General features: G+C 39.5%; 2 protein-coding genes across 2 annotated transcripts; both read right to left on the reverse strand.

Moving 5' to 3' along the window:
* Positions 1–3,041: 3,041 nt before the first annotated feature.
* On the reverse strand, positions 3,042–3,539 carry LOC147503640 (uncharacterized). Its single transcript, XM_086604910.1, has one exon. It carries the CDS (start codon positions 3,537–3,539, stop codon positions 3,042–3,044), a length of 498 nt encoding a protein of 165 aa, XP_086461036.1.
* A 639-nt stretch (positions 3,540–4,178) lies between these two features.
* Positions 4,179–6,664, reverse strand: LOC147503641 (uncharacterized). Its single transcript, XM_086604911.1, has 5 exons — positions 6,514–6,664; positions 5,510–6,323; positions 5,173–5,261; positions 4,847–5,091; positions 4,179–4,325 (listed from the first exon to the last, which is right to left on the reverse strand). The coding sequence occupies exons 1-5, from the start codon at positions 6,662–6,664 to the stop codon at positions 4,179–4,181; spliced, it is 1,446 nt and encodes a 481-aa protein (XP_086461037.1).
* Positions 6,665–21,346: the final 14,682 nt, after the last annotated feature.

Below are 21,346 nucleotides of genomic sequence, written 5' to 3' on the forward strand. Positions count from 1 at the left end.
AATGCGACGAGGCCAATTGGGATGGAAAGAAAACTCATAAACCTGACTTTTTCAAGTTTTGACAAGGGTTTGAATTGCAACCTAACTATATGAAAACATGCATGGGTCTAACATTGGGGCAGAACCTGATTTATATGCTATCAGAAAACTCTGATGACCTAAATTGTGGAGACCATAACTTTCTTCCCACACATCCAAATATATGGGTTGAGGCTTGTTGCGTTGGATAGATGACTAACAAAACTTTCATCTTGTGATTTTACATAAACCTAAATCAAAACTCTAAATATACTGTAATTCGGTTCTAAGTCAGACAGAGCATGACTTCAACAGGAGCATAACCAGTTTTAAACAGAATGTGCGCCCATTTGCGGATGTAAAAAGGCCAAGAACCAATAAAAAAAAACATGAATATACCAGTCTTCTTGCAGCACGAATTAGAATCAGTGAAAAATAACTAATATTCGATTTTATATTGAATTTACACTAAAACTGATAAAGAAATCAGAAAACAGGAAAATAAGAAAAATCACTCATGTTGGGAATTTCATATCTCTCAATTTACACACTTAATTGATCCGATTTTTGGATGTGTTGTTCTAATGCATGTCTTGATTCTCAATATTCAATTTGATATGCAATTTATAGTACAAATTGTACATAAAATAAAATAAAAAAAAAAACGAAATTGGAAGGATCACTCACCTGTATATATCTAACATTATCAATGGATCATTAAAAGAAACTAAAAAGGGTAAACAGTTCAAGGTTAAAGAAATTACCTTCAAAAGCATCCATCTCCTCCTCATCCTTTGCCGACATCTCGCAAAGAGCTCCCGCTTCTTCTTCAATCTCTTCCAATATTTTCTTCATCTCCTCCAAATTGATAAAATATCTCGCCCCTCCAAATCAATTAAAGAGAGATTATTGAGAGAGGAAGCGGAGAAAGAGAGAGAGAGGGAGACTGCGAACCAGAAAGGAGGAGAGAGTGAATGTTTTCGGGATTTTTTTTTTTATTATTGGTGGCAAATCCATGGCAAATTTGTGTACAAAATTGTCGTGGCAAAATTTACATAGCTCCCCCCAAAGTAAATTTTGACACCATAATCATGGCAAATAACAACTTGTGACAAACCCAAAAAAAATTTGCCCCGAGTAAAAAAACACATCAAACAATGGCAAACAAATGAATAGTATGTCATTTATTTGCATTTACCATGGCAAATGGGGCTATCAAACATAGCCTAAAACTTCACACTACTAAACAACTTGTTAAAGTTGTATTAGTTAATTAAAATCAACTAAATTCATTTAATAAAGTATTATTATGAAATTATAAGGTTGGCAAACTTAAAAAATAAGCTTTATTTTAAGTAATGTTTAGTGTATTAATGCTAAAATAAAATATATTGTAAAAAAATTCATTAAAATCTATGTGATAAAGGTTGAGGGCTTAATGGAGGCTTAACGAGGGCCGGGCTTAGGAAGGGCCTGAGCTTCAAAGTCTAGGCTCTTACCCTCCACTCAAAGGCTTAAGGGCCAGGTCACCCAGGCCTGCGAATGTGTAAGAGCTTCATTTTGAGGGTTTTTTCTGCCCATGGGTCAGGTCGGGGTGGGCGGACTAAGGGCCATTTTGACACCCCTAGTTTGCCTTTTGAAAAATGTTAGCAAGAGATAAGAATATTAGCAAATTCCCCAGCGAAACTGATCCCACGTCTCATGCATCTCATGTCGATTTACTGTAGTTTCATGTTCCTTCGTCAAGAGAACTTGCTATTATTCCCCCTTCCGTTTTTAGTATTTTCTCCAGCACCTGTCTCACTTTCTGGCAACAATGATCTTTATTGGATCCTTTTACGAGATAGAAAAATAAGTAACATATATTATTTTGTTAAGTACCACCTTCAACTCACATGAACATCCAGGCTGACTAATTGCATTATTTTTGTGAGTTCAAACTAAAGCATCTATCTCCAGGTCAGTTGGAGTGTTGGACATTGCAGCTATTTGGGCCAGTGCCATCGGTTCATTGTTTCCTTTGCTCTCTTGTCCTGCAATACCACTCTGGTCGACCTCGCATAGAAAATAGTATAGTAATGTAACATTCACTTATGATATTGTCCTGTCCTTTGCTCATAGAAGACAATTAGGATTTAGGAATAAAAACCATGGCTTCCCCTGATAGAAAAAATGGCTTCCCTTATATAGTTATATTCGTATATGCAGTGGTGGAGCCATGATTAAATTCAAATGTTGTTAGCCAATCCATTTAGCAAAACATTTTCTTCTAGCGCTATAAGCCCCCACCCAATGTGGGAGTGCTATCTTAAACACCAAATGACCATTCCAATGAGGATGTTCGAAGGGTTTTAAACTTGGCTGGTGTGATAGATCCAGTCAAATTAACCCTAAACCCTAAACCTAAACCCCCAATGTGGGACTATCTTGTTCTAGGATGTTCTGTTTTAAAAATATAGATCCATGGACCTTGTCTAGACATAAAAAATAAGTTATGGGAGACATACGACACAATTTCTATCGTCCATGCGTTAAATTGCAACAAACGTCAGAATTGGCAGAAATTCTGTCACTTGTACTATTCAACAGACAACAAAATTTCTACCGTTTGTCACTCACTGATAACAAAACTTTTCATTTTTATTGCTCACGATTATAGTTCACTTTGAAGTGAATAGTGTCAGACAGCAAAATTTCTATCGTCTGTTCACCAATTCCACAAAATGCTAAAAAAAAAGGCCCATTGGATTGGTTTTTCATGTTTTGGCATGCCAATTTTGACTCGCAAGCTATAAAGTCTACAAATTCTATGGGACACCTTTTTAAGCAACCTATATTAGTAGCAGCTCTCTACTAGACTTGCTCTTATAAATGAGACTTATACATACCTTTCAAAATAAATGCTTCTTTTGTCTAATCACTGTACTACATATTGTAATTACAAATATATATATATATATATATATATATATTTTGAAACAGTTAGGGGTTAGGCAAACCCTAACTTGTATTAGAAAACCAGCTTACCCTCTTTGGTACATCATACCCCTAACATCCTCCTCCATTATAACATTTAACTCATACGCTATAGGAGGAATGCTATAAAAAGTGCTTTGACTCTCATAAGGACTACAACTACCCATTACAATATTGGCCTTTGCCAGCCAGTCAGCCACTCTATTTCTCTCCCTAAACTCAAAGGAGACTACAACATACTCAAACTTCCTCATGGTCCTTCTGATCACAGCAACCAGTTCTAAACAATACCAAGGACATATCTCCCTCCCGTAGATCACTTGAACTGTCCTCAAAGAATCAGATTCTACCAAGATATTCTTACAGTTCATGTATTGGGTTGCTAAAAGCCCAGCTTCAACTCCCTTTAGTTCTTGGATGATAACCAATCTAAGATTTAAGTGGCCCATATAGGTAATCACTAGAACCCCATCCTGATCCCTTAGATATCCACCATATCCCGCTCCATCAGCATTTACTGCCCCATCGGTATTAACATTTATCATACCAAGTGGTGGTTTCACCTAAATTCCTAGAATAGGTGTTCTCTGTTTCAGCGATAAGACAAAACCGAAACTAGCACTGATCTTCCTAGCTTCAGGTGTGTCTTCTGCGTCTTTTATTACTTTCTGGAGATAATTTCACATCCTTTCAATTATATCATTAGAGAGGGTGTCAGCTGCATGAGATTTCTATCTGAACTTCCTGCTATTCCTCTCATTCCAGATACCATAAACTGTGGCACAGACAACAACTTTGATTATCTCACTAGTCACTGATCTTTACCGACTAATCCGCAAAATACGCTGCCATTCTATGGTAGATTCACAAACCAATGTTTGTAGCCCTAGTCGCTACTTTACTACTGCCCACATTGTGCGTGAATACTTACAATTGAAAAAGAGATGCTTCTAATTTTCAGGGTGGGCCTCATAGAAACAACATCTAGATGTGGTGATAATCCTCCTGTGTATCAACCTGTCCTGAGTGGCTAGAGACCCTGCGAACAGTTGCCAAGTTATGAACGAGTGTTTTGGAACAATGAACTTACCCCAAACCAGCTTGTGCCATTTCACTTTCTCTTTGACCTTCTTTATCGCCATATATGCAGATTTGGTGGTAAACTTGCCACTACTGGAAGGTGTTCACACAACTAAATCGTTCCCTATGTTTGGGTTGATGCTTGTCTCCAGGATGTTCCATTTAAATTTTCCATCTGGTAACTGTGCTACCACCTCATTCCATCTACCATTGGTAATCAGTTCACTCACTTTGGCATCATCTGGAAAGTCCTACAGCAAGTTTCGAGCTTGATTATCATGGATCAACAGCTTTGAAGACATCCAGGGATCATGCCATAAGCTAGTCCCCTCACCATCTCCAGCAAGCATCGTATGAATTTTCTAGCAGTCTTTCGGTGTCTTGGGGTATCCTCATGGTCCAAAAGTGCTTATTCCTTATGTGATATTCCCAGGTCCACTGTGTCCATAAAGATTCCTCTTTACTCGCCACTTTGAAGACTAGTCCACAATATGCTTTTTTGTTCCACACTCTCAGGTCCATAATGCTTAACCCCCCCTTCAAATTTGTGTAATCTCAGTTTTGCATGATTGGCTTTATGTATTATCTTAGTTTGCATGGACACTCCAGCCTAAAGAAACCGGTTGCACAGCTTGGCCACCTTATCAAGAACTCCCATAGGCAAGATAAAGGTCTTTGCCCAATAGATGTGGAAAGAAGAAAGAATGGATTGTATAAGCTGCAATCTTCCCGCATAAGATAAAGCCCTATTTTTCTAGTTTGAAATTCTGACCAAGATTCTTTCAATCAAAGGTAGATAGTCCTTGGAGCTTAGTCTCACAGAAGTAAGAGGTAATCCGAGGTACTTTGTAGGAGGAGTAACCTTCTGAATCCCTAGAAAATTGGCCAGAGCTAACCCTTCATCCTCTGTCATGCTACCCGTGAGCATAAAAGTTTTCATGGAGTTAATTTTGAGCCCTGTAAGATTGGAGAAGCAATCAATATAGTCCTTTACTGCAGTTATAGACTCAGCTTCACCTTTAGAGAAAAGAAGGACATCATTTGCAAAGCTCAAATGAGAGATGACAAGTCGTCGACACTTTGAATGTGGAATAATACTTCGTGAGTTCAGACCCTGGGGAGTAGTTCCATGATCAACACAAACAGATATGGAGATAATGGGTCTCCTTTCCTGAGCCCTCTCTTGCCTTCGAAAAACCCATGTGGGCATCCATTCACCAATATAGAATAAGAAGGAGAGGTGAAGCACATGACAAGCCATTTGATGAACTTTTTAGGAAACTCAAATCTTTTAAGGACTAGAATCAATGTTTCCCAGCTGACTATGTCATTGGCTTTCTGTATCTCCACTTTAATTGTACATCTCTGGGGACCATGCTTCCTTGTATATCCTCTAAGAAGCTCATGCGCTAGCAGCAGATTGTCCTATATACACCTTCCAGGGATAAAGGCCGACTGATTTAGCGTTATCAACTCTTCCAGATGATGTTTCATCCTGCTACTTAGAACCTTGGCAACACATTTGTAAGTAACATTACAACAAGGAATTGGTCTATACTCATCAACTTTATTCATAATACCTTTCTTTGGAATTAAACACATAAAAGTAACATTGACACCTTTGTGAATATTGTTATTTATGAAGATTGATTGAATAGCTTTAAGGAAATCACCACCCACATTATCCCATGTTTTCTTATAAAATAAAGCATTATAACCATCCGGGCCTGGAGCTTTTGCATCTTCCATTGAGAACAGAGCTTTCGTGATCTCATCATTTGATATATCTTCAGAGAGCAAAGCTGACATCTCTTGATTCACCACTTTTATGACAGGAATATCTTGTAACAAAGTATCAGAGCACATAGCTTGGGATTGAACACCCAGGAGACCTTGATAGAATTGAAGGAAAGCTTTGGAGACATCGACCCCTTCATGTTTTACTCCCTCCATATCAACTGCCCAAATGGAATTTTTATTCTTCCTTTCCTTGATAGCTTGGTGAAAGAATTTTTTGCCTTTATCCCCATAGTCAAGCCAATCATTTTCTGCTTTAGATTTTAAATCCATATACTCCATCTCTATCAAGGTAACCAGTCTTTCTCTAGTATCTTTCTCTTGATCAGTCAAACTAGCATCCTGAGGGAACTGCTGAAGTTTTCTTTGTACCTTTTTCAACTCATCTCTTGCTGCCTCTATTTTAAGATCGGTGAAGGTCCGACATGTGTGTTCGGGCCCATCCACGCAATCTGTTTTTCAGCAGCTTCAACTTATGAACCAAAATATAAAGCGGACTACCGACCACTTCAACATTCCAAACCTGTTGTACAACCTCCTTGAACTCTTTATGTAGTGTCCAGACATTGCAGGAATGAAACAGAACTCTGCCCCTTTCCATGTCAACCAGATGCATCAGCATGGGTGAGTGGTCTGAGATACCTTGAGTTAAGAATTCAATTGTGGCATAAGCAAACACTCTAGACCATTCAAGATTTACCAACACTCTATCTATTTTAGACCATTTCATGTTACTTCTAGACCCATAATTTGTCCAAGTGTAAAAGCACCCTGATGCTTTTAAATCATGCATCCCTGTATCTGCGAGACATTCCCCAAAGGGTAACGTTTCTCTCGATTGCACTGCTTCCCCAATCCTTTCATGAGAAAAATGACATTGTTAAAATCACCCAAGACACACCATTGTTCAGAGATGCTTTGGTGTAGCTGTTTAAGGTCCATCCATAGGCCCACCCTATCCTGACTGTTATTACTTGCATAAATAATAGTTGCAAAGAAGCTAGAGGAGTTAAAAAGCACTGACACCTTACAATGGATAAACTGTGAGGTTTCATGCAGCTTGTGTACTGATACTAGGTTAGGATCCCATAATACCCAAATCTGACCAGTTGGGTTGCTACTGTAGTTATTAGCAAAACTCCAGTTTGGTGCACACATACCACGGATAATGATACTCTTTGCCTCCTTTACTTTCATTTCCATCAGTCCCAGGAGACATAATTTATTCTTCAAAATAAATCTATTAATTTCATCCGCTTTCTTGAAATCATTAAGCCCTCTGATATTCTAAGCACAAAAGTTAATCATCGAAACCATTTAATGTTTTTCTTCCCTGACCCCTTGGGTCTGCCCGCCTTTTTCTTCTTCTCGCTGATTTGGGATTCCTTGCTATTCTCATTTCTAGAACTCGCACTTTCTTTCTCAAGCTCAACACCTCTTTTTTGTGCTCAATTTTTTGCTTTTACCACCACATCCCTTAGGGGTAAATGATCACTGAAATATTCCATAGGGACCCCTTCAGAAATGTCATCTTCTATCTCATCATCATCACTCTCCGCTAGTGCTTGAAACGAGTTTTGTTCATTTGTATACTCTTCCTGTACCCTCTTCCTTTTTCCCTGGGCTTGCATGGTAACCACATTATACTCTTCAGTTTTGTGATCAGAAGGGATTTGGAACTCCTTAATTGCTGGCCTCATAACTCGAGAAGTTCTATTAGTGACAAGAGTGAAGCTCTGTTCAGGCTCTTGCTGAACTGGTACCACTGGTGGTTCATATCGTACTAACTCTAACCCTGATATAGCCATCTCCATAACCTCACCATCCTAACACTCAGCATAGGTAGAACCTCCATCAGTAGAGTTATCATCCCAGATAATATTTTCCCCCGTATTTGGTGATGCACTATCTCTATGTATAGTTTTGGCTCTCCAAACTTGTTTTGGTCGAGTTGGGCAATTGGAGAGTTTATGCCCAAATAAGCTACACCTTGTACAGGAAGCCGGCACCCAAGGATATTCTACTACCAGGTCCACAACCTCTTCACCCATTTTCACTAGTATAGTAGACCTATAAGAAAAATCTATTGGGACCTCAACATATATCTTAGCGAAACTGAGCCTGGTTCTTGTCCTTGTAGCCTCATCCATACTTATAGGTTTCCCTATCAAGCTCGCTACATAACCTAGCCCATCATCTGTCCATAATTCTTTTGGCATATCCATGATCTTTACCTAGATGGGAATTTTTGTGGTCCTGTGTCGCTGAGCTTCCACCTCTCGAGTCCACTTTCGAACAACAAATAGACGACCAGCTATGAAAATGGGGTCCGTTTCCAAAACTTGTCTTCTATCCTCATCCAAATTGAACTTGAAATAGAATAGTTCTCTATCTGTCGATATGGTGTAACTTCCTTTAATCTTCCATAATCAATCCAGAGTTGCTTTGACCAAAGGAAATGGGAGTCTTTTCTTAACAAAAAACCCAACAACATAATCACTCCAAAAGGATACTCCTTGCTCTAAAATACTAGCTGGAATTTCGGCAACTCCATCAACTTGATGAGTTTCAAAGCTCCTCAGAGTGTTGCTTGTATAACTGGACCCTTCTCTAAAATGAGAACTCCGAGAGGCTTGGTTATGCAAACCAGACGAGCCCTCAACAGTAGCAAAGGGGTTAGTGGAGGAAGAAGGAATATTTGCCATTTAAAGAAACGGGGTGGCTAGAAACATGGAGGGAAGGAGCTGATCTCTTTGTTTTGTAAACCGAAACAAGGGTTTTGATGGCGGGAAGGGTTTGGTCAGTGAAGTCAAACAAAACAAAAAAGGAAAGATAGGATGTTAATTTTGGGAAGTCCTGAAGGAGAAGACTAAAATTAGCCAAAAGAAGCTGAAAAATGGTGCATCTGATCACAGAAATAGGTTAAGCTAAGTTACTTATTTTCTCCCACTAGAGTCCCCCATTGATACAAAATTACAAATAGTTGAGGAGTGTTGGAGGCATGCACCTCAAAGTTCAAACTAGTCATTTTTTCGAATATACAACAGTACACCATCGAATTTTACTATTTAATTGAACTTAAAATTACTTGTCAGAGATGATGATAAGATAGTCATCAAAGGGTAAATTTCTAATTCGGCCATGATAAAAGCACATTGTGCTCCAACCGGCCACACCTTTTTATTTTGACCGATTCAACGGCTTTTTGACCCTTTTACCTTTCTTTACAACTCTCTTTCCTCCTGCCACACTCTCTCTCCTCTACAACACATTCTCTCTTCTCTGCAACACATTCTCTCTTCTCTTGTACTTGTGATGTTGACATGCACAATTATAGTTACCCGTTAGATTCTCTTCGTGATACGTACTAGCGGTTTATGACTGTTGGATTTTGACACACATAAATAAAAAATGTGGCAATCATTTATACCAGTAGAATTAGCTATTGTGGGAATCACGGAGTAGCAATTTACTGATCTACTATCAGCAACTTTTTTGTAGTGATTGTTGTACGGACATGAAACAATTTTTACCTCGATTTTTGTGCCAAACTAGAATTTTTTTTACAAAGCTCCAAAGCTTCCTGTTTTTTTTAGTTCTTCTTGATTGTCTTCTCTTTCTCAATTTTTCTAAGGTTTTTCATGGAGGACAACAACATAATTAAATCCGATAATGGTATAGTTCTCATGAGAGCGAATTTGTGGACAGACTTGTCCACAAACAGCAGCTTCTCATTGGTCCAAACACTTTGTGGGCCAGATAAACAATTTTTTTGGGCAGGTAAACAGTTTTCCTGGGCAACCTCTCCACCAATCAGCACATGAGGCAAATAGTGGTATGTCCACAAACTTATTCTGTAGTTCTCATTGTTTATTGATATGTTTTGAACTTTATTTTGTTGTCTTCAGTGTCAGTTTGGTTCTAGGTAGTTGATAAGAGCCCAAAACTGTAGTTTTAACCCTGTAACAGTCATACTTTTAGACCAATTATGTGAGTAATAATTAAGAGTTAACACCGACACGTGTTTTATGCATTTCGTGTTTCAAAGGCCATTATAATGCGTAAATGTGCCACTTTAGCGAGATAAAGGAGCAAAGGTCGGTTACTAAGGAGTTCCATGATTAAAGGCCAAGATTCAAGAAGATAAAGCCTTCCTAAAGCCCGGTCAAAAGCTGAAAAGTCGACACGGGCTGAAACAGCACACAAGTCAGCAGAACTTCCGAAAGCCGTATCTTTGGACTCAGACCTCGGAATGGGGCCTACCTTATGTCAAAACGACCGGCTCGGAAAGAGTTTTCCAATGGTCTAAGCCCTGACCCAATCAGAGGAGCAGAAGTAGACGAAACGTCTGTGGAAGCCAACTGCAGCTGAAGAGGCCTTTTGGATCGAAGACTGGGTTTTGGGCCCGATTCTCGCCCAAAAACATGGCTCCAAGCCCATGCACGATTTTTGATCTGAAAGTATAAAACCAAAGCTTAGCTCTTTGTTAATGGTAGCTAGTTAGACCTAAAATAATATAGATAATTCTAGATCTGTTTTCATTAATTAAATTAAGCTTTAGTTCCATTTTCAATTCTTGTTTTAGATTAAGTCTTTGAATCATTGTTCTTGATTGATTAGATAAATAAAATAGTTGTTTTAGCAATTTCAAATTGTGTTATTTCAATCTATTAGATCTAGTTTTAATTATTGTTGGTTACCATCTCTTAGTTGTTAATTAGAATTTAATCATTGTTTAGTTTAGATTAGTAAATTTCGAATCTTGATAATATGTGTAGTTTAGATTCATATGGGAATGATTGTGGAATGATTCAAGGCTAAAACCTCCATTAGAGGGGTTGATGAAGCCTTGATGAAAACTTGGTGGTATAGTGTAGAAGCATTGTAGAATCTATTCCAATCTAGAAGGTCGTGATTCCCCATGAGAATGGGTGGACGACCTCACATGCTAGTTAGTACTCGGTAGAAATGCCATGAACACTAGGGATTAGAACTCGAATTTCTTGCCGTAAGAACGTAAGAATCGAGATACAAGAATCTATACTAGGTTATTAAGTTGGATTCGAGGTGGATTCAATTCCCCTCTAAGCCTTTATCTAGATTCAAAACAATCATATTTCCATAGCATTCGTAGTTAAATTCAAGTAATCAAATTCAGTAAGTATCGTAGTATATCACCTTCGTAAAGCTCTCATTGACTTAAGACTAATTAATTAGATTAGAAAACAATTCCATGCTAGAGCACTAGGAGTGGAACGAATTTGTTAATCCACTCTATTTCGATAGAATTGAGAGTAGAAACTTTGATAAATATAGACACGTAAACAGTTTAGTTTTCTTACGTTTTGAGTTCATCGTTCATTTCGTAGGGAAACTATTCAATTTTATTGTTTATCAAATGGCGCCGCTGCCATCTTAGTTGCACTTTAGCATTGTTTTCATAGTAGAATTAGTCATTTTTTAAGTCCCATTAAACCCACCCACCCTTGTTTGATTCATACTATGGTTATTCGTTTCAGCGTCGAAAAATTCCGGGACAAAATTACACCGAAGCGATCGGCTTATAAGGAGCTACCGCTACTATAGTTCGGCACACGAGCGCGATCCGCCCTCATACTCAGCACGACCCGCCCTCACTTACTAGACTTCGAGCCTACCATACCAAAGCGCACCAGGCCACTTATCGACAAAGAGCGACCGCGACCATGCTTCTATGCGAAATTAACCTGCCCCTAAGCAAAATTTTATGGATTTCAACAGTTTTTAAGTTTTTCGTTGTTCTAACTTGTTATTTACACTCAACACGCCAGAAACAAGACGCTATTCATAAGCTTAAGCAAGGACGCTTATCAGGTATTCCTTTCTTCCATACCTCGCATCTCCAGTTAGAGGTTCATACTAAATATCAAGATTGTTTGGATTGTTTTCGTGTTTAGACTTAGACTTGCATGAGATTAAGGTCTGGTCGGAGAAACAACCCGAACGTAATTAACCGTCAACAAACAAACATATCGAGTATACCAATCACAACACCTCTAACTACTATCCCACCAACCATACCTGACATAATGGCTGAAGAAAGAGAGACTCCTCTCTCCGACTTCTATAAAGCTTTGAGCAATAGTCCTAAATCTTGCATTGTTCTAGCAGATCCAGTGGGGGATTTTCGAATCCCCCCAAACATATTTAATTTGTTACCCGTTTTCCATGGTTTAGGCCATGAAAAACCTTACCAACACATGCGTAGGATTGAACAAGTCCTTACAACATTCCATCATCCTACGGTTGGTGCGGAACAAATTAAACTGAGGGTATTTCCCTTCACCTTAGCCGATAAGGCAAATTGCGTCTTGGTTAACTGCCCCAAGCTTAACTCTCAGGACTCGTGGGCTAAACTTGTTCAGCTATTTATGGAACATTTTATCCACCCCTAAAGACGGATGAGATGCTATCCAAGATTCATTTCTTCCGGCTGTAACCCTCATGAATCATTTTCTCGAGGCTTGAATCGCTTCACCGATCCGCTTATAGAGTGTCCACACCATAACCTAGCAAAAGACACATTAGTTCGCGCCTTTTTTCAAAGGACTTCAACATCACCATAAAGAAGTCCTTGACATAATGAATGGGGTAGTTTCCTAAGTAAAGGAGTCTCTGAGGCTTACAAATTTTTAGAAGAACAAACTAAACGAAATAACAATTGGGGAGCGATGATATCCCCGCCTCCGCTAGTTCTTCTTCAACAGCTTAAGGCCACCGATATGTTTGAGATGAAACCCGATCCGTAACTTAAAAATTTAATCGAATCTCTAACTAAAAAGTCGAGGCTATTTCTATTCAACAAAAGCCTATTCCTCGTCATGAATGTCAACTCCAACCCATGTAATTTCGTTTTGAGTCCCCGAAAGCACCCCGACTCCTATTGTCCTCTCGCCTTTGAACAACAACAATTAGAGCAAGATAATGTTTGCTCCATTAATAACTATCCTATTCCTAATGCCCCATGGAGACAACATCCCAACTTTAGTTGGCTAAAACAATCAACAAGTTACACCTCCGTGGTTTAATAACCAAAATGTTAGGCAAGCAAACAACTATAATCAAGCTCCACCTAGGCAAGGACAGGGACAAGGTCAAGGAAATTATAATAATTATAACAACCAAGCTTAAACCACGACAAGGTGTAGCACAAGGTCGAGTAATTATAATAGTTATAATACCAATAGAGGTATCGTTCCGGTTAACAATAGTAACTATCAAAACCCACCCATAAATAATCAACGTGAGATAGTTCCAAATGCACTACTTGTGACTACTACACCTACACAACCGGACCAGATCGACGCCTTTTATACAAAGTTACCCAACAACTTTTCCAATCAATGACTCAATCTAATCAACAGATCTTACAATCCATAAATCAGGGCATACAACAATTAGCCCAAGAGAAAGCCCAACTAAAAGGCGTGTTTCCAGGACAAGCTATACCAAACCCTAAAACAACAAACACAAAATTTGAGGTAAACGGTAATACTAGTACGAAACGACAATAGTAGGTGACATGAATGCCATCACCACTCTCCGCTTCGAAGAGTGGTTGATAACAAAGTAACTATGCCTATAGTTACCCCATCAGTACTCCCTACATCGGATATCGAACTAGATATCGAAGTAGAAACTGAAGAGCCTACCACTGTAGAGGTACCAGTTAAACCACAACCTAAGAAACAGAAAGCCAAGGTTACACATTAAGTCGAGCCATACACTAAATATAGAGCTAAACCACCATTCCCTAAAAAATTAGCCATGCTAACCAGGGATACAAACTTTGAGGAGATTAGAACGCTTTCAAGAATCTAACGATAAACCTTCCTTTTTCTCGAAGCTATTAAAAAGCTACCTAATCACGCTTAAGTTTCTTAAAGAGTTGTGCACTACTAGGCGAAAACCAACATACCTAAAGATGCCTTTTAACTGAACAATTCCCAACTTTATCCTAAAAATAATGGAATTGTTAAGTACAAGGACCCCGGTCGCCCCATCAGAAAATGCACCTTAGAGATTCCCACACGACGACCGCTTTATTAGACCTGGGGCGAAAGTGTTAACTTACTCCCCGTGATACTTGTATAAACAAATAGGTTCACAGAAATGCAACCTACAAAAATAATGTTGCAATTAGCGGACAGTCAATTAAGTATCCTAAGGGTGTAGTGGAAAACGCGTTTGTTAAGGTTCGTGGATTTCTACTATCCTCGCTGATTTTGTTATCCTCGATACGTAAGTCGCTAATGACTCAGACCGATCATCTTTAGTGCCCTTTTAGCAACTGCCAACGCACTTATTAATTGCCGTGATGGTAAGATGTCCTTATCTTTTGGCCATCTCACAGTTGAGGTAAATGTTTTCAAGATGATGAAACAATTACTAGATTCGTCTATAGATGGGGAGGTTAGCATGATCGAGAGCTTAGCTCAAGATTATTTTAACAACACATTTCCTGAAAACAATATGTACAAATTCCTTTCCTTTGGAAAGTCAGATTTTGTAAATGACTCCTACTTAGAGGAAGTCAACACCATCCTTGAGTCCACACAAGTTGTAGACCCTTCGGTTGCTCCTTATATTGAGTATGAAGACTTGCTACCTAAGCAAGTCTTCATTATGCAAAATGAAGACCCCGACGAAACATTTAGTGATTTTCCTTCCACCCCAAATGCTTAAACCCTTTCCCCGTGAGTTAAAATATATACAACTTGATCCGATGGTAATCATCCGGTAATTATATCTTCTCTCATTATCTAAGGATGAAGAGACATGTTTAATCCGGGTGATTAGGGAACATCGGTCTCGCGATTGGTTGGTCCCTAGCTGACATTAAGGAATTGACCCTAATGTTTGCACTCATCGTATCCATTTGAGGATAACGCCAAGACTTCTCGCTAACCTCAAAGATCGCTTGAACCCCGCCATGAAAGAGGTGGTTAGGGAAGAAGTCTTACGACACTCGATGCGGGTATCATATACCCAATCTCGATAGCGAATGGGTCACCCCATTCATGTAGTTCCTAAGAAATTAGGAGTTATCATGGTTCGTGAACGGAAGGGTGACTATGTTGTCACACAAGGTCCTATAAAATGGAGGATCCGTGATTGATTACGACGCTTAAATGCTATGACACGAAAGGATCACTTTCCTTTACCTTTTATAGATCAAATGCTCAAACGCCTAGTCGGGTCATGCTTTTTATTGTTTTCGGATGGCTACTCGTGCTATTTCAGATTATTATTGATATTGATGACCAAGAAAAGACTACCTTCACATGTCCCTTTGGAACGTATGCCTATAAACAAATGCCTTTTGGCCTTTGTAATGCTCCTAGAACCTTCCAAATTGTATGCTTCATATATTTAGTGACATGGTAGAGCTTTTTATGGAAGTTTTCATGGATGATTTTTCTATCTATGGAGACTCCTTCACGATCGCTTGTCTAACCCGCCTAAGGTTTTGATAAGGTGTGAAGAAGAAGAGCCTCGCTTTAAACCGGGAAAAGTGTCATTTCATGGTGAAAAAGGGCATAATACTAAGTCACATTGTATCTAGTGATGGCATCAAGAGATAAGGCCAAACTAGATAAGATAGCGACTTTACCTAAACCACGGACCGTCCGCGATATTAGAGCCTTTCTAGGCCATGCAGGTTTTATAGGCGATTTATCAAAGACTTCTCGAAAATAGCTAGGCCTTTAACTAATTTGCTTTTGAAAGATGCAATCTTTGATTTTAATTTTAACTGTAGCAGGCTTTTGAAACTTTAAAAGTCAGCTTCTAACCTCTCTCACCAATTATACAAACCTCCGATTGGTCTAAACCTTTTGAACTCATGTGTGATGCTAGTGACTATGCAGCTTGGTGCGAGTTTTGGGACAAAAACTAGATAATAAGTCCACCGTCATTTATTATGCTAGTAAAACATTAAACGATGCTCAACGAAATTATTCAACTACAGAAAAAGAATTCTTAGCCGCCATTTATGCTTTAGATAAGTTTCGGCCCTTATTTGGTTGGTTCTAAAACTTTAGTTTACACGCACCATGCAAATTTTAAGTACCTTCTTGCAAAGAAGGATGCTAAGCGTAGATTAATCCGATGGATCCTTCTCCTGCAAGAGTTCACATTAGAAATAAAGGACAAAAGAGGGGTGAAAAATGTAGTTTCCGACCACCTATCTAGACTCACAAACGACGATCGATCGATTCGAGTCCATACCGGACTCTTTTCCCCGATGAGCATCAGATGCCATTTTTTCAAAGACCATGGTATATGTCGACATTGTAAATTATTTAGCGGCTGATGTTATGCCTTATAATTGGTCAAGAAACTAACGTAAGAAGTTTTTGGCCGAGTTAAGTTATACTACCGATGAGCCCTACCTTTTAAGTATTGTCGGATCGATTATTCGTCGTTGTATTCCCCAGTGGGAATATAATGAAGTTCTATCGTTCTGCCATGACAAAGAGTGTGGTGGACATTTTAGTAGGATGAAAACAGCCGCTAAAGTTCTTCAATGTGGATTTTATTGGCCTACCCTTTTTAAGGATGCCCAAGTGCATTGCAAGACGTGTATTCGTTGCCAACAACTTGGGCAAATTACGAAACGTAATATGATGCCATTAAATCCAATCTTGATAGTAGAAATTTTCGACATCTGGGGCATTGATTTCATGGGTCCTTTCCCGGTTTCCCATGGTTTCATTTATATTCTAGTTGCCGTGGACTACGTGTCTAAATAGATAGAGGCCCTAGCTTGCCGTAGCAATGACCATAAGACCGTGGTATTTTTTATCAAAGAATATATTTTCTCTCGGTTTTGGCATTCAAAGCCATCATTAGTGATGGTGGAACATTTTTGCAAATGAGTTGTTGCATCCCTAGTGAAAAAGTATGGAGTTACACACAAAGTAGCAACTCCTTATCATCCACAAACTAGCGGACAAGTAGAAGTTTCTAATAGGGAAATCAAAAAGATTTTAGAAACAACCAGAAACCCCGATAGGAAAGATCGGTCAAAGCGCTTATCGGATGCCTTATGGGCGATAGAACTGCTTTCAAAACTCCTATAGGTATGTCTCCCTTTAGACTTGTTTTGGAAAACCATGTCATTTGCCCGCTGAATTAGAGCACCGCGGCTCGTGGGCTATCAAAAGCCTTAACTTCAATATTGATGAGGCAGGCAGTGTCAAACGCAAGTTGCAATTGAATGAGCTTGAAGAAATCCGTGAGCGATTCGATGATCTCGCTAAGGATTATAAAGCTAACATGAAACGGTTCATGATAAGCATATCTTGCGCAAAGAGTTCATAGTCGGTCAAAAGGTTTTGCTTTACAACTCCGCCTACATATTTTCCCGTGAAAACTAAAACCCGCTGGTCCGCCCCTTTCTCGTTATCAAGTCACCCCTTACGGGCAATCACCTTGGTAAATCCAAACGACAACAGCATACCTTTCAAGTTAATGGTCAACGGTTAAAACATTTTCACGAACTTCGTCCCTCGATGTAGAGGAAGTCCTTTTACAGACCCTCGCCTATGAGGATCGACCCTTGTCATTTGGTGTACTTACTTTCATTTCCATATACCGATAAGTGCACCATTCAGGTAACCGGCCCCTTCCTATGGAGTGTGTGGTCAGAAGTACCGGATCCTAAGTCCACAGCTTCACATAATTCACGCTTCCACTTTTGCATGTTTTCTGGTTTTTGAGTCATGTTCCTCTAATGGGTTGAATTATGTATTTATTGTTTTTCGTGTTTCTTATAATAAACAAATAAAAATAAAATTAAAATTTTAAAATCATAGAAATAGCAATCCAACAAGTCTTGGGAATCGACTTTAAACGACCCACGCTTGTAAAACAAATTTTGTGTTTAAAAATTGCTTTTGGGGCAAATGATCTTTCCATCGGGATTGCTCGAACTTTCCATTGGTTTTGTTTAGGCACATTACTTGTAGTTCAATTTGGTTGACGTAATCTAAACTTAGATTTCCTTCGTTCGCATAACTTACGTCACACACGCACTTCGAGGCATTCTTCCACCCTCTTATACGTCACCCATGGTTGGAATTGAGTGTTTTATGAATCGTTGGATTGGAAATTCTCTACTGATCATTTCCATAACTCATTCGCCAAAATCGGGCCAGTAACAAAGCGGCAAATTGAGTTTGAATTTGCGCGAAAAATCAGAAATTTCGGAATTCAAATTGGGCTTGGGGCCAAACCGCACGCACGACGGTGCGTCACCTTCCTTCCCAAACCGCGACGACGCTTCATGTTGTTTCCACTTTCATCCCGCCGGTTACAAGTTAAATAAAATTTTGGAAACCAAAATAAAAAAATAAATATAGAGAGAGGGAAGAAAACCTAACTACACCTACACCAAGGAAATCAAATCCACCTAAATCTTCTCTAAACAATCATCACCACCAACCCAACTACGAAAAACAGCCAACAATTATAGTTTCCACCACCACCACCACCGCCACCAATGCCATTTTTAATAGTTTTCTTCAAAACTCGCCTCCCCCACAGTCTACAAACCATTAGTAGTCTAAGAAATTTCAATGGCGCTACGACGTAGAATTTTGCCGGAACACGCCATTGCTTCCGATTTAAAGGCCATTTTACGACGCCGAGAGATGTTCAAGAGACATTGAACGGACTATTGTACTCAACCGAGGAGTTCTATCACTATGATTTGGTAGAACAGTTTTATAAAAAGCGAGAATTGGAAGGGGATAGGATTTTCATAAAGTTAGGAGGAACGCTGAGAGAAGTAACGGACAATTGTTAGTCGAATCATTAGGAATTACGCTTTGAAAGCAACCTAGTAACGACAATTCAGGAATCCCAAGATACCGAGTTCCCGCTTTGATAAAGGATACCGTTGTGGAGGGTGAATACAATCCGACATCCCATTGCGTCCCGCCCGCATCATTTCGAGAACCAATCAACCGGGTTGTAGCTCGCTGGATTGGTAGGAACGCCCTGAAAGACAAAGTCGCTGATATCGGCTCGCAATGTCCGAGACGTTCTTTGGATTTTGCAAACAAAGAAGTATAATTTATGCATCCTTGATTTAATGTTTAATGTGATTCGAGGAGTGGGGAAGAGTTTAGCGCCTCTTCCCGTATTGATCACTAAGATCATGCTCTCCTTTAGAGCTGTCGCAAGATCTGCTCCTATTAAGATCAAATTGCATTCTAATGCAAGTATCTATATGGATTGCATCCAAGAGACTTGGCCGTTGTTTGAAGAAAAAATGGATGAGTCGGAGGATGAAAGGGAAGATATGACATGGCTGGATGAAGATGCATTAGAGAAGTGTAATTCTAATGTAGAACGCATGCAAGTGTTGCAAACTGCCTTGCGGTGCGTTTATGGTATTTGTGGAGATATCCGAAATAGACAGATAGTAGTTCAAAAGAAGCAAGGGAACCTTCGTGAGGAGATTTGAAATGCTCGGGGGGTTCTCGACGATATCTTGTCTAACATGGAGACTATCCACCAAAGAACAACAAACCCAAGATGCAATGACTCTGCGATCTGAGATGGAAGCCCAATGCTTGTTCCGAATAGAGATGCTACGACTCATGCCACCCGTGGAGGACTCTGTTTTAGCCGAGTCCGACAGGCATGAGCGTCGTCACCGAAGGACAGATGGTTCAAGTCATTCTCCATCCCAGAGCCAATCTCCATCTCAGGGTCCATCATCATCACAAAACTAGGTGTTCACCCCAGTTGGAGTTCGCTGTTATTTCATAATTTCGTTTTATTAGTTGAATTTTAATTAGGTAGTTAAATTTAAATATTAATGTGTTTATTTAATGTTGTTTGGATTTAAATTTTATTTTTAATATAATTGGTTAATTTCGAGTACTGCTTGTTTTTATCATTAATCCCACCTTCCCGACTTGTTTGGGGGTGAAAATATTTATACCAAGCATAAGTCGTTATATGATCATATGCTGTAAGTTGTCTTGGAGGGAAGGTTGATAATTTGGCCGATATCAACATATCTATGACTTGTGTGGTGATAGCATGAAATCTACGAGAGTTTAGAAGTTATTATTCTAAATCCAGTATGAAAGATACCAGGATTTTTAGAAAATCATGGAAATGGTTTGTTTCCGTTTTCGGTTTTGGAATTTTCCTATTTCCGGAAATTGCCTTCAAACAATTTGGGAACTTCCCGATTCGCTTTGGTAGCTCGTAACCTATTTAAACTCCTTTCTTTCTACACTAACAAACCACACTACATCCCACCATCATCCCGCAGACCTTCCACTCCAAGTTTTTCTTTTCTTTTTGCTCCAAACTCCGGTTTCAGCTTTCTTCGTGAGCGCCGGGCCTTTACTACATTTTCGAAAAATTTTGTCGAGCGCGACCCACGCCCTCCTTTGAGCGAATTCCAGCGCCCAAAACACTGTAAATTTAAAACCCACGAAGCCGCATCACGCTTCTATGTGAGCGCTCACGCTTCCTTCGTTAACGCCAAAAATTCAATTTTCAGGCGGGTCATTCCGTGATTTTTGTGGAGCTATTCAAAGAGTTATTGTGATGACATCTCCTATAATCATACCTGAACAGTCCTTCAAAGATGTGTTGGGCATCGAGACCTATGGACATTGGTTTCGGCAAAGAATCCTCGCAGTTAGGATGGCGCCATCTACCGTAAGTGATGACGATTCATATTCACCACAACTTTTACGCTTATTTCTACGACCATGTTAAATTCTATTGTAATAGATGTAGAACAAGAATTCTCTCGTCAGAGTCGAGGACACGCACACATCAATTCGATAAAAATGTGGTCGCCTAGTTTCGTGGATTACCAATACCGATCCTGCTCACACATGGGCGATATGACCGATAATGCATATCTTTATAATTATACATATTTCCATGAGTATTATGGGGAGGGGTATTTCGAAAGTAATGGACCAGGGGCTTATATAGCATTGCCCTTGGTAGCCTTTCCCTAAATGTAGGCACCACCATGTTATTCATCCCGATGAATATTTTGGGGAATGGCGCTCATTTCAAAGAAACAAGATCGCTGGTGACATTTTCCTAGCTTTAGCCGGTGGACGTCGCCGATATGACATTCCCCGAAGTTTTAGTCGCTAGTCTTAAGAGAGCCTGAAAGCATGAGGCATAAGTATCTTCTTATGCCTGTTTTGGTAAGCCGCGATCATGCGAAGTTGTTTACCTCAGTATTTTGTGCACAATTCACAGATTGGAAAAGGGTTGAAGTCATGAGACCCACCAATCGGGTGGTTCGCTTCGTTAAAGATAATGACTTGGCCGGATGGCAGGTGCAGCCTCATTTGGTTGCCCCGCACATCCCATCGCATATGATAACACTTAACAAAGTTAGCATTAGTAGATGATAACCGGCAAGCAAGCTTGGCAAATT

Source organism: Coptis chinensis, chromosome 4, assembly GCF_015680905.1.
Source record: "Coptis chinensis isolate HL-2020 chromosome 4, ASM1568090v1, whole genome shotgun sequence".
NCBI classification, from domain to species: domain Eukaryota; kingdom Viridiplantae; phylum Streptophyta; class Magnoliopsida; order Ranunculales; family Ranunculaceae; genus Coptis; species Coptis chinensis.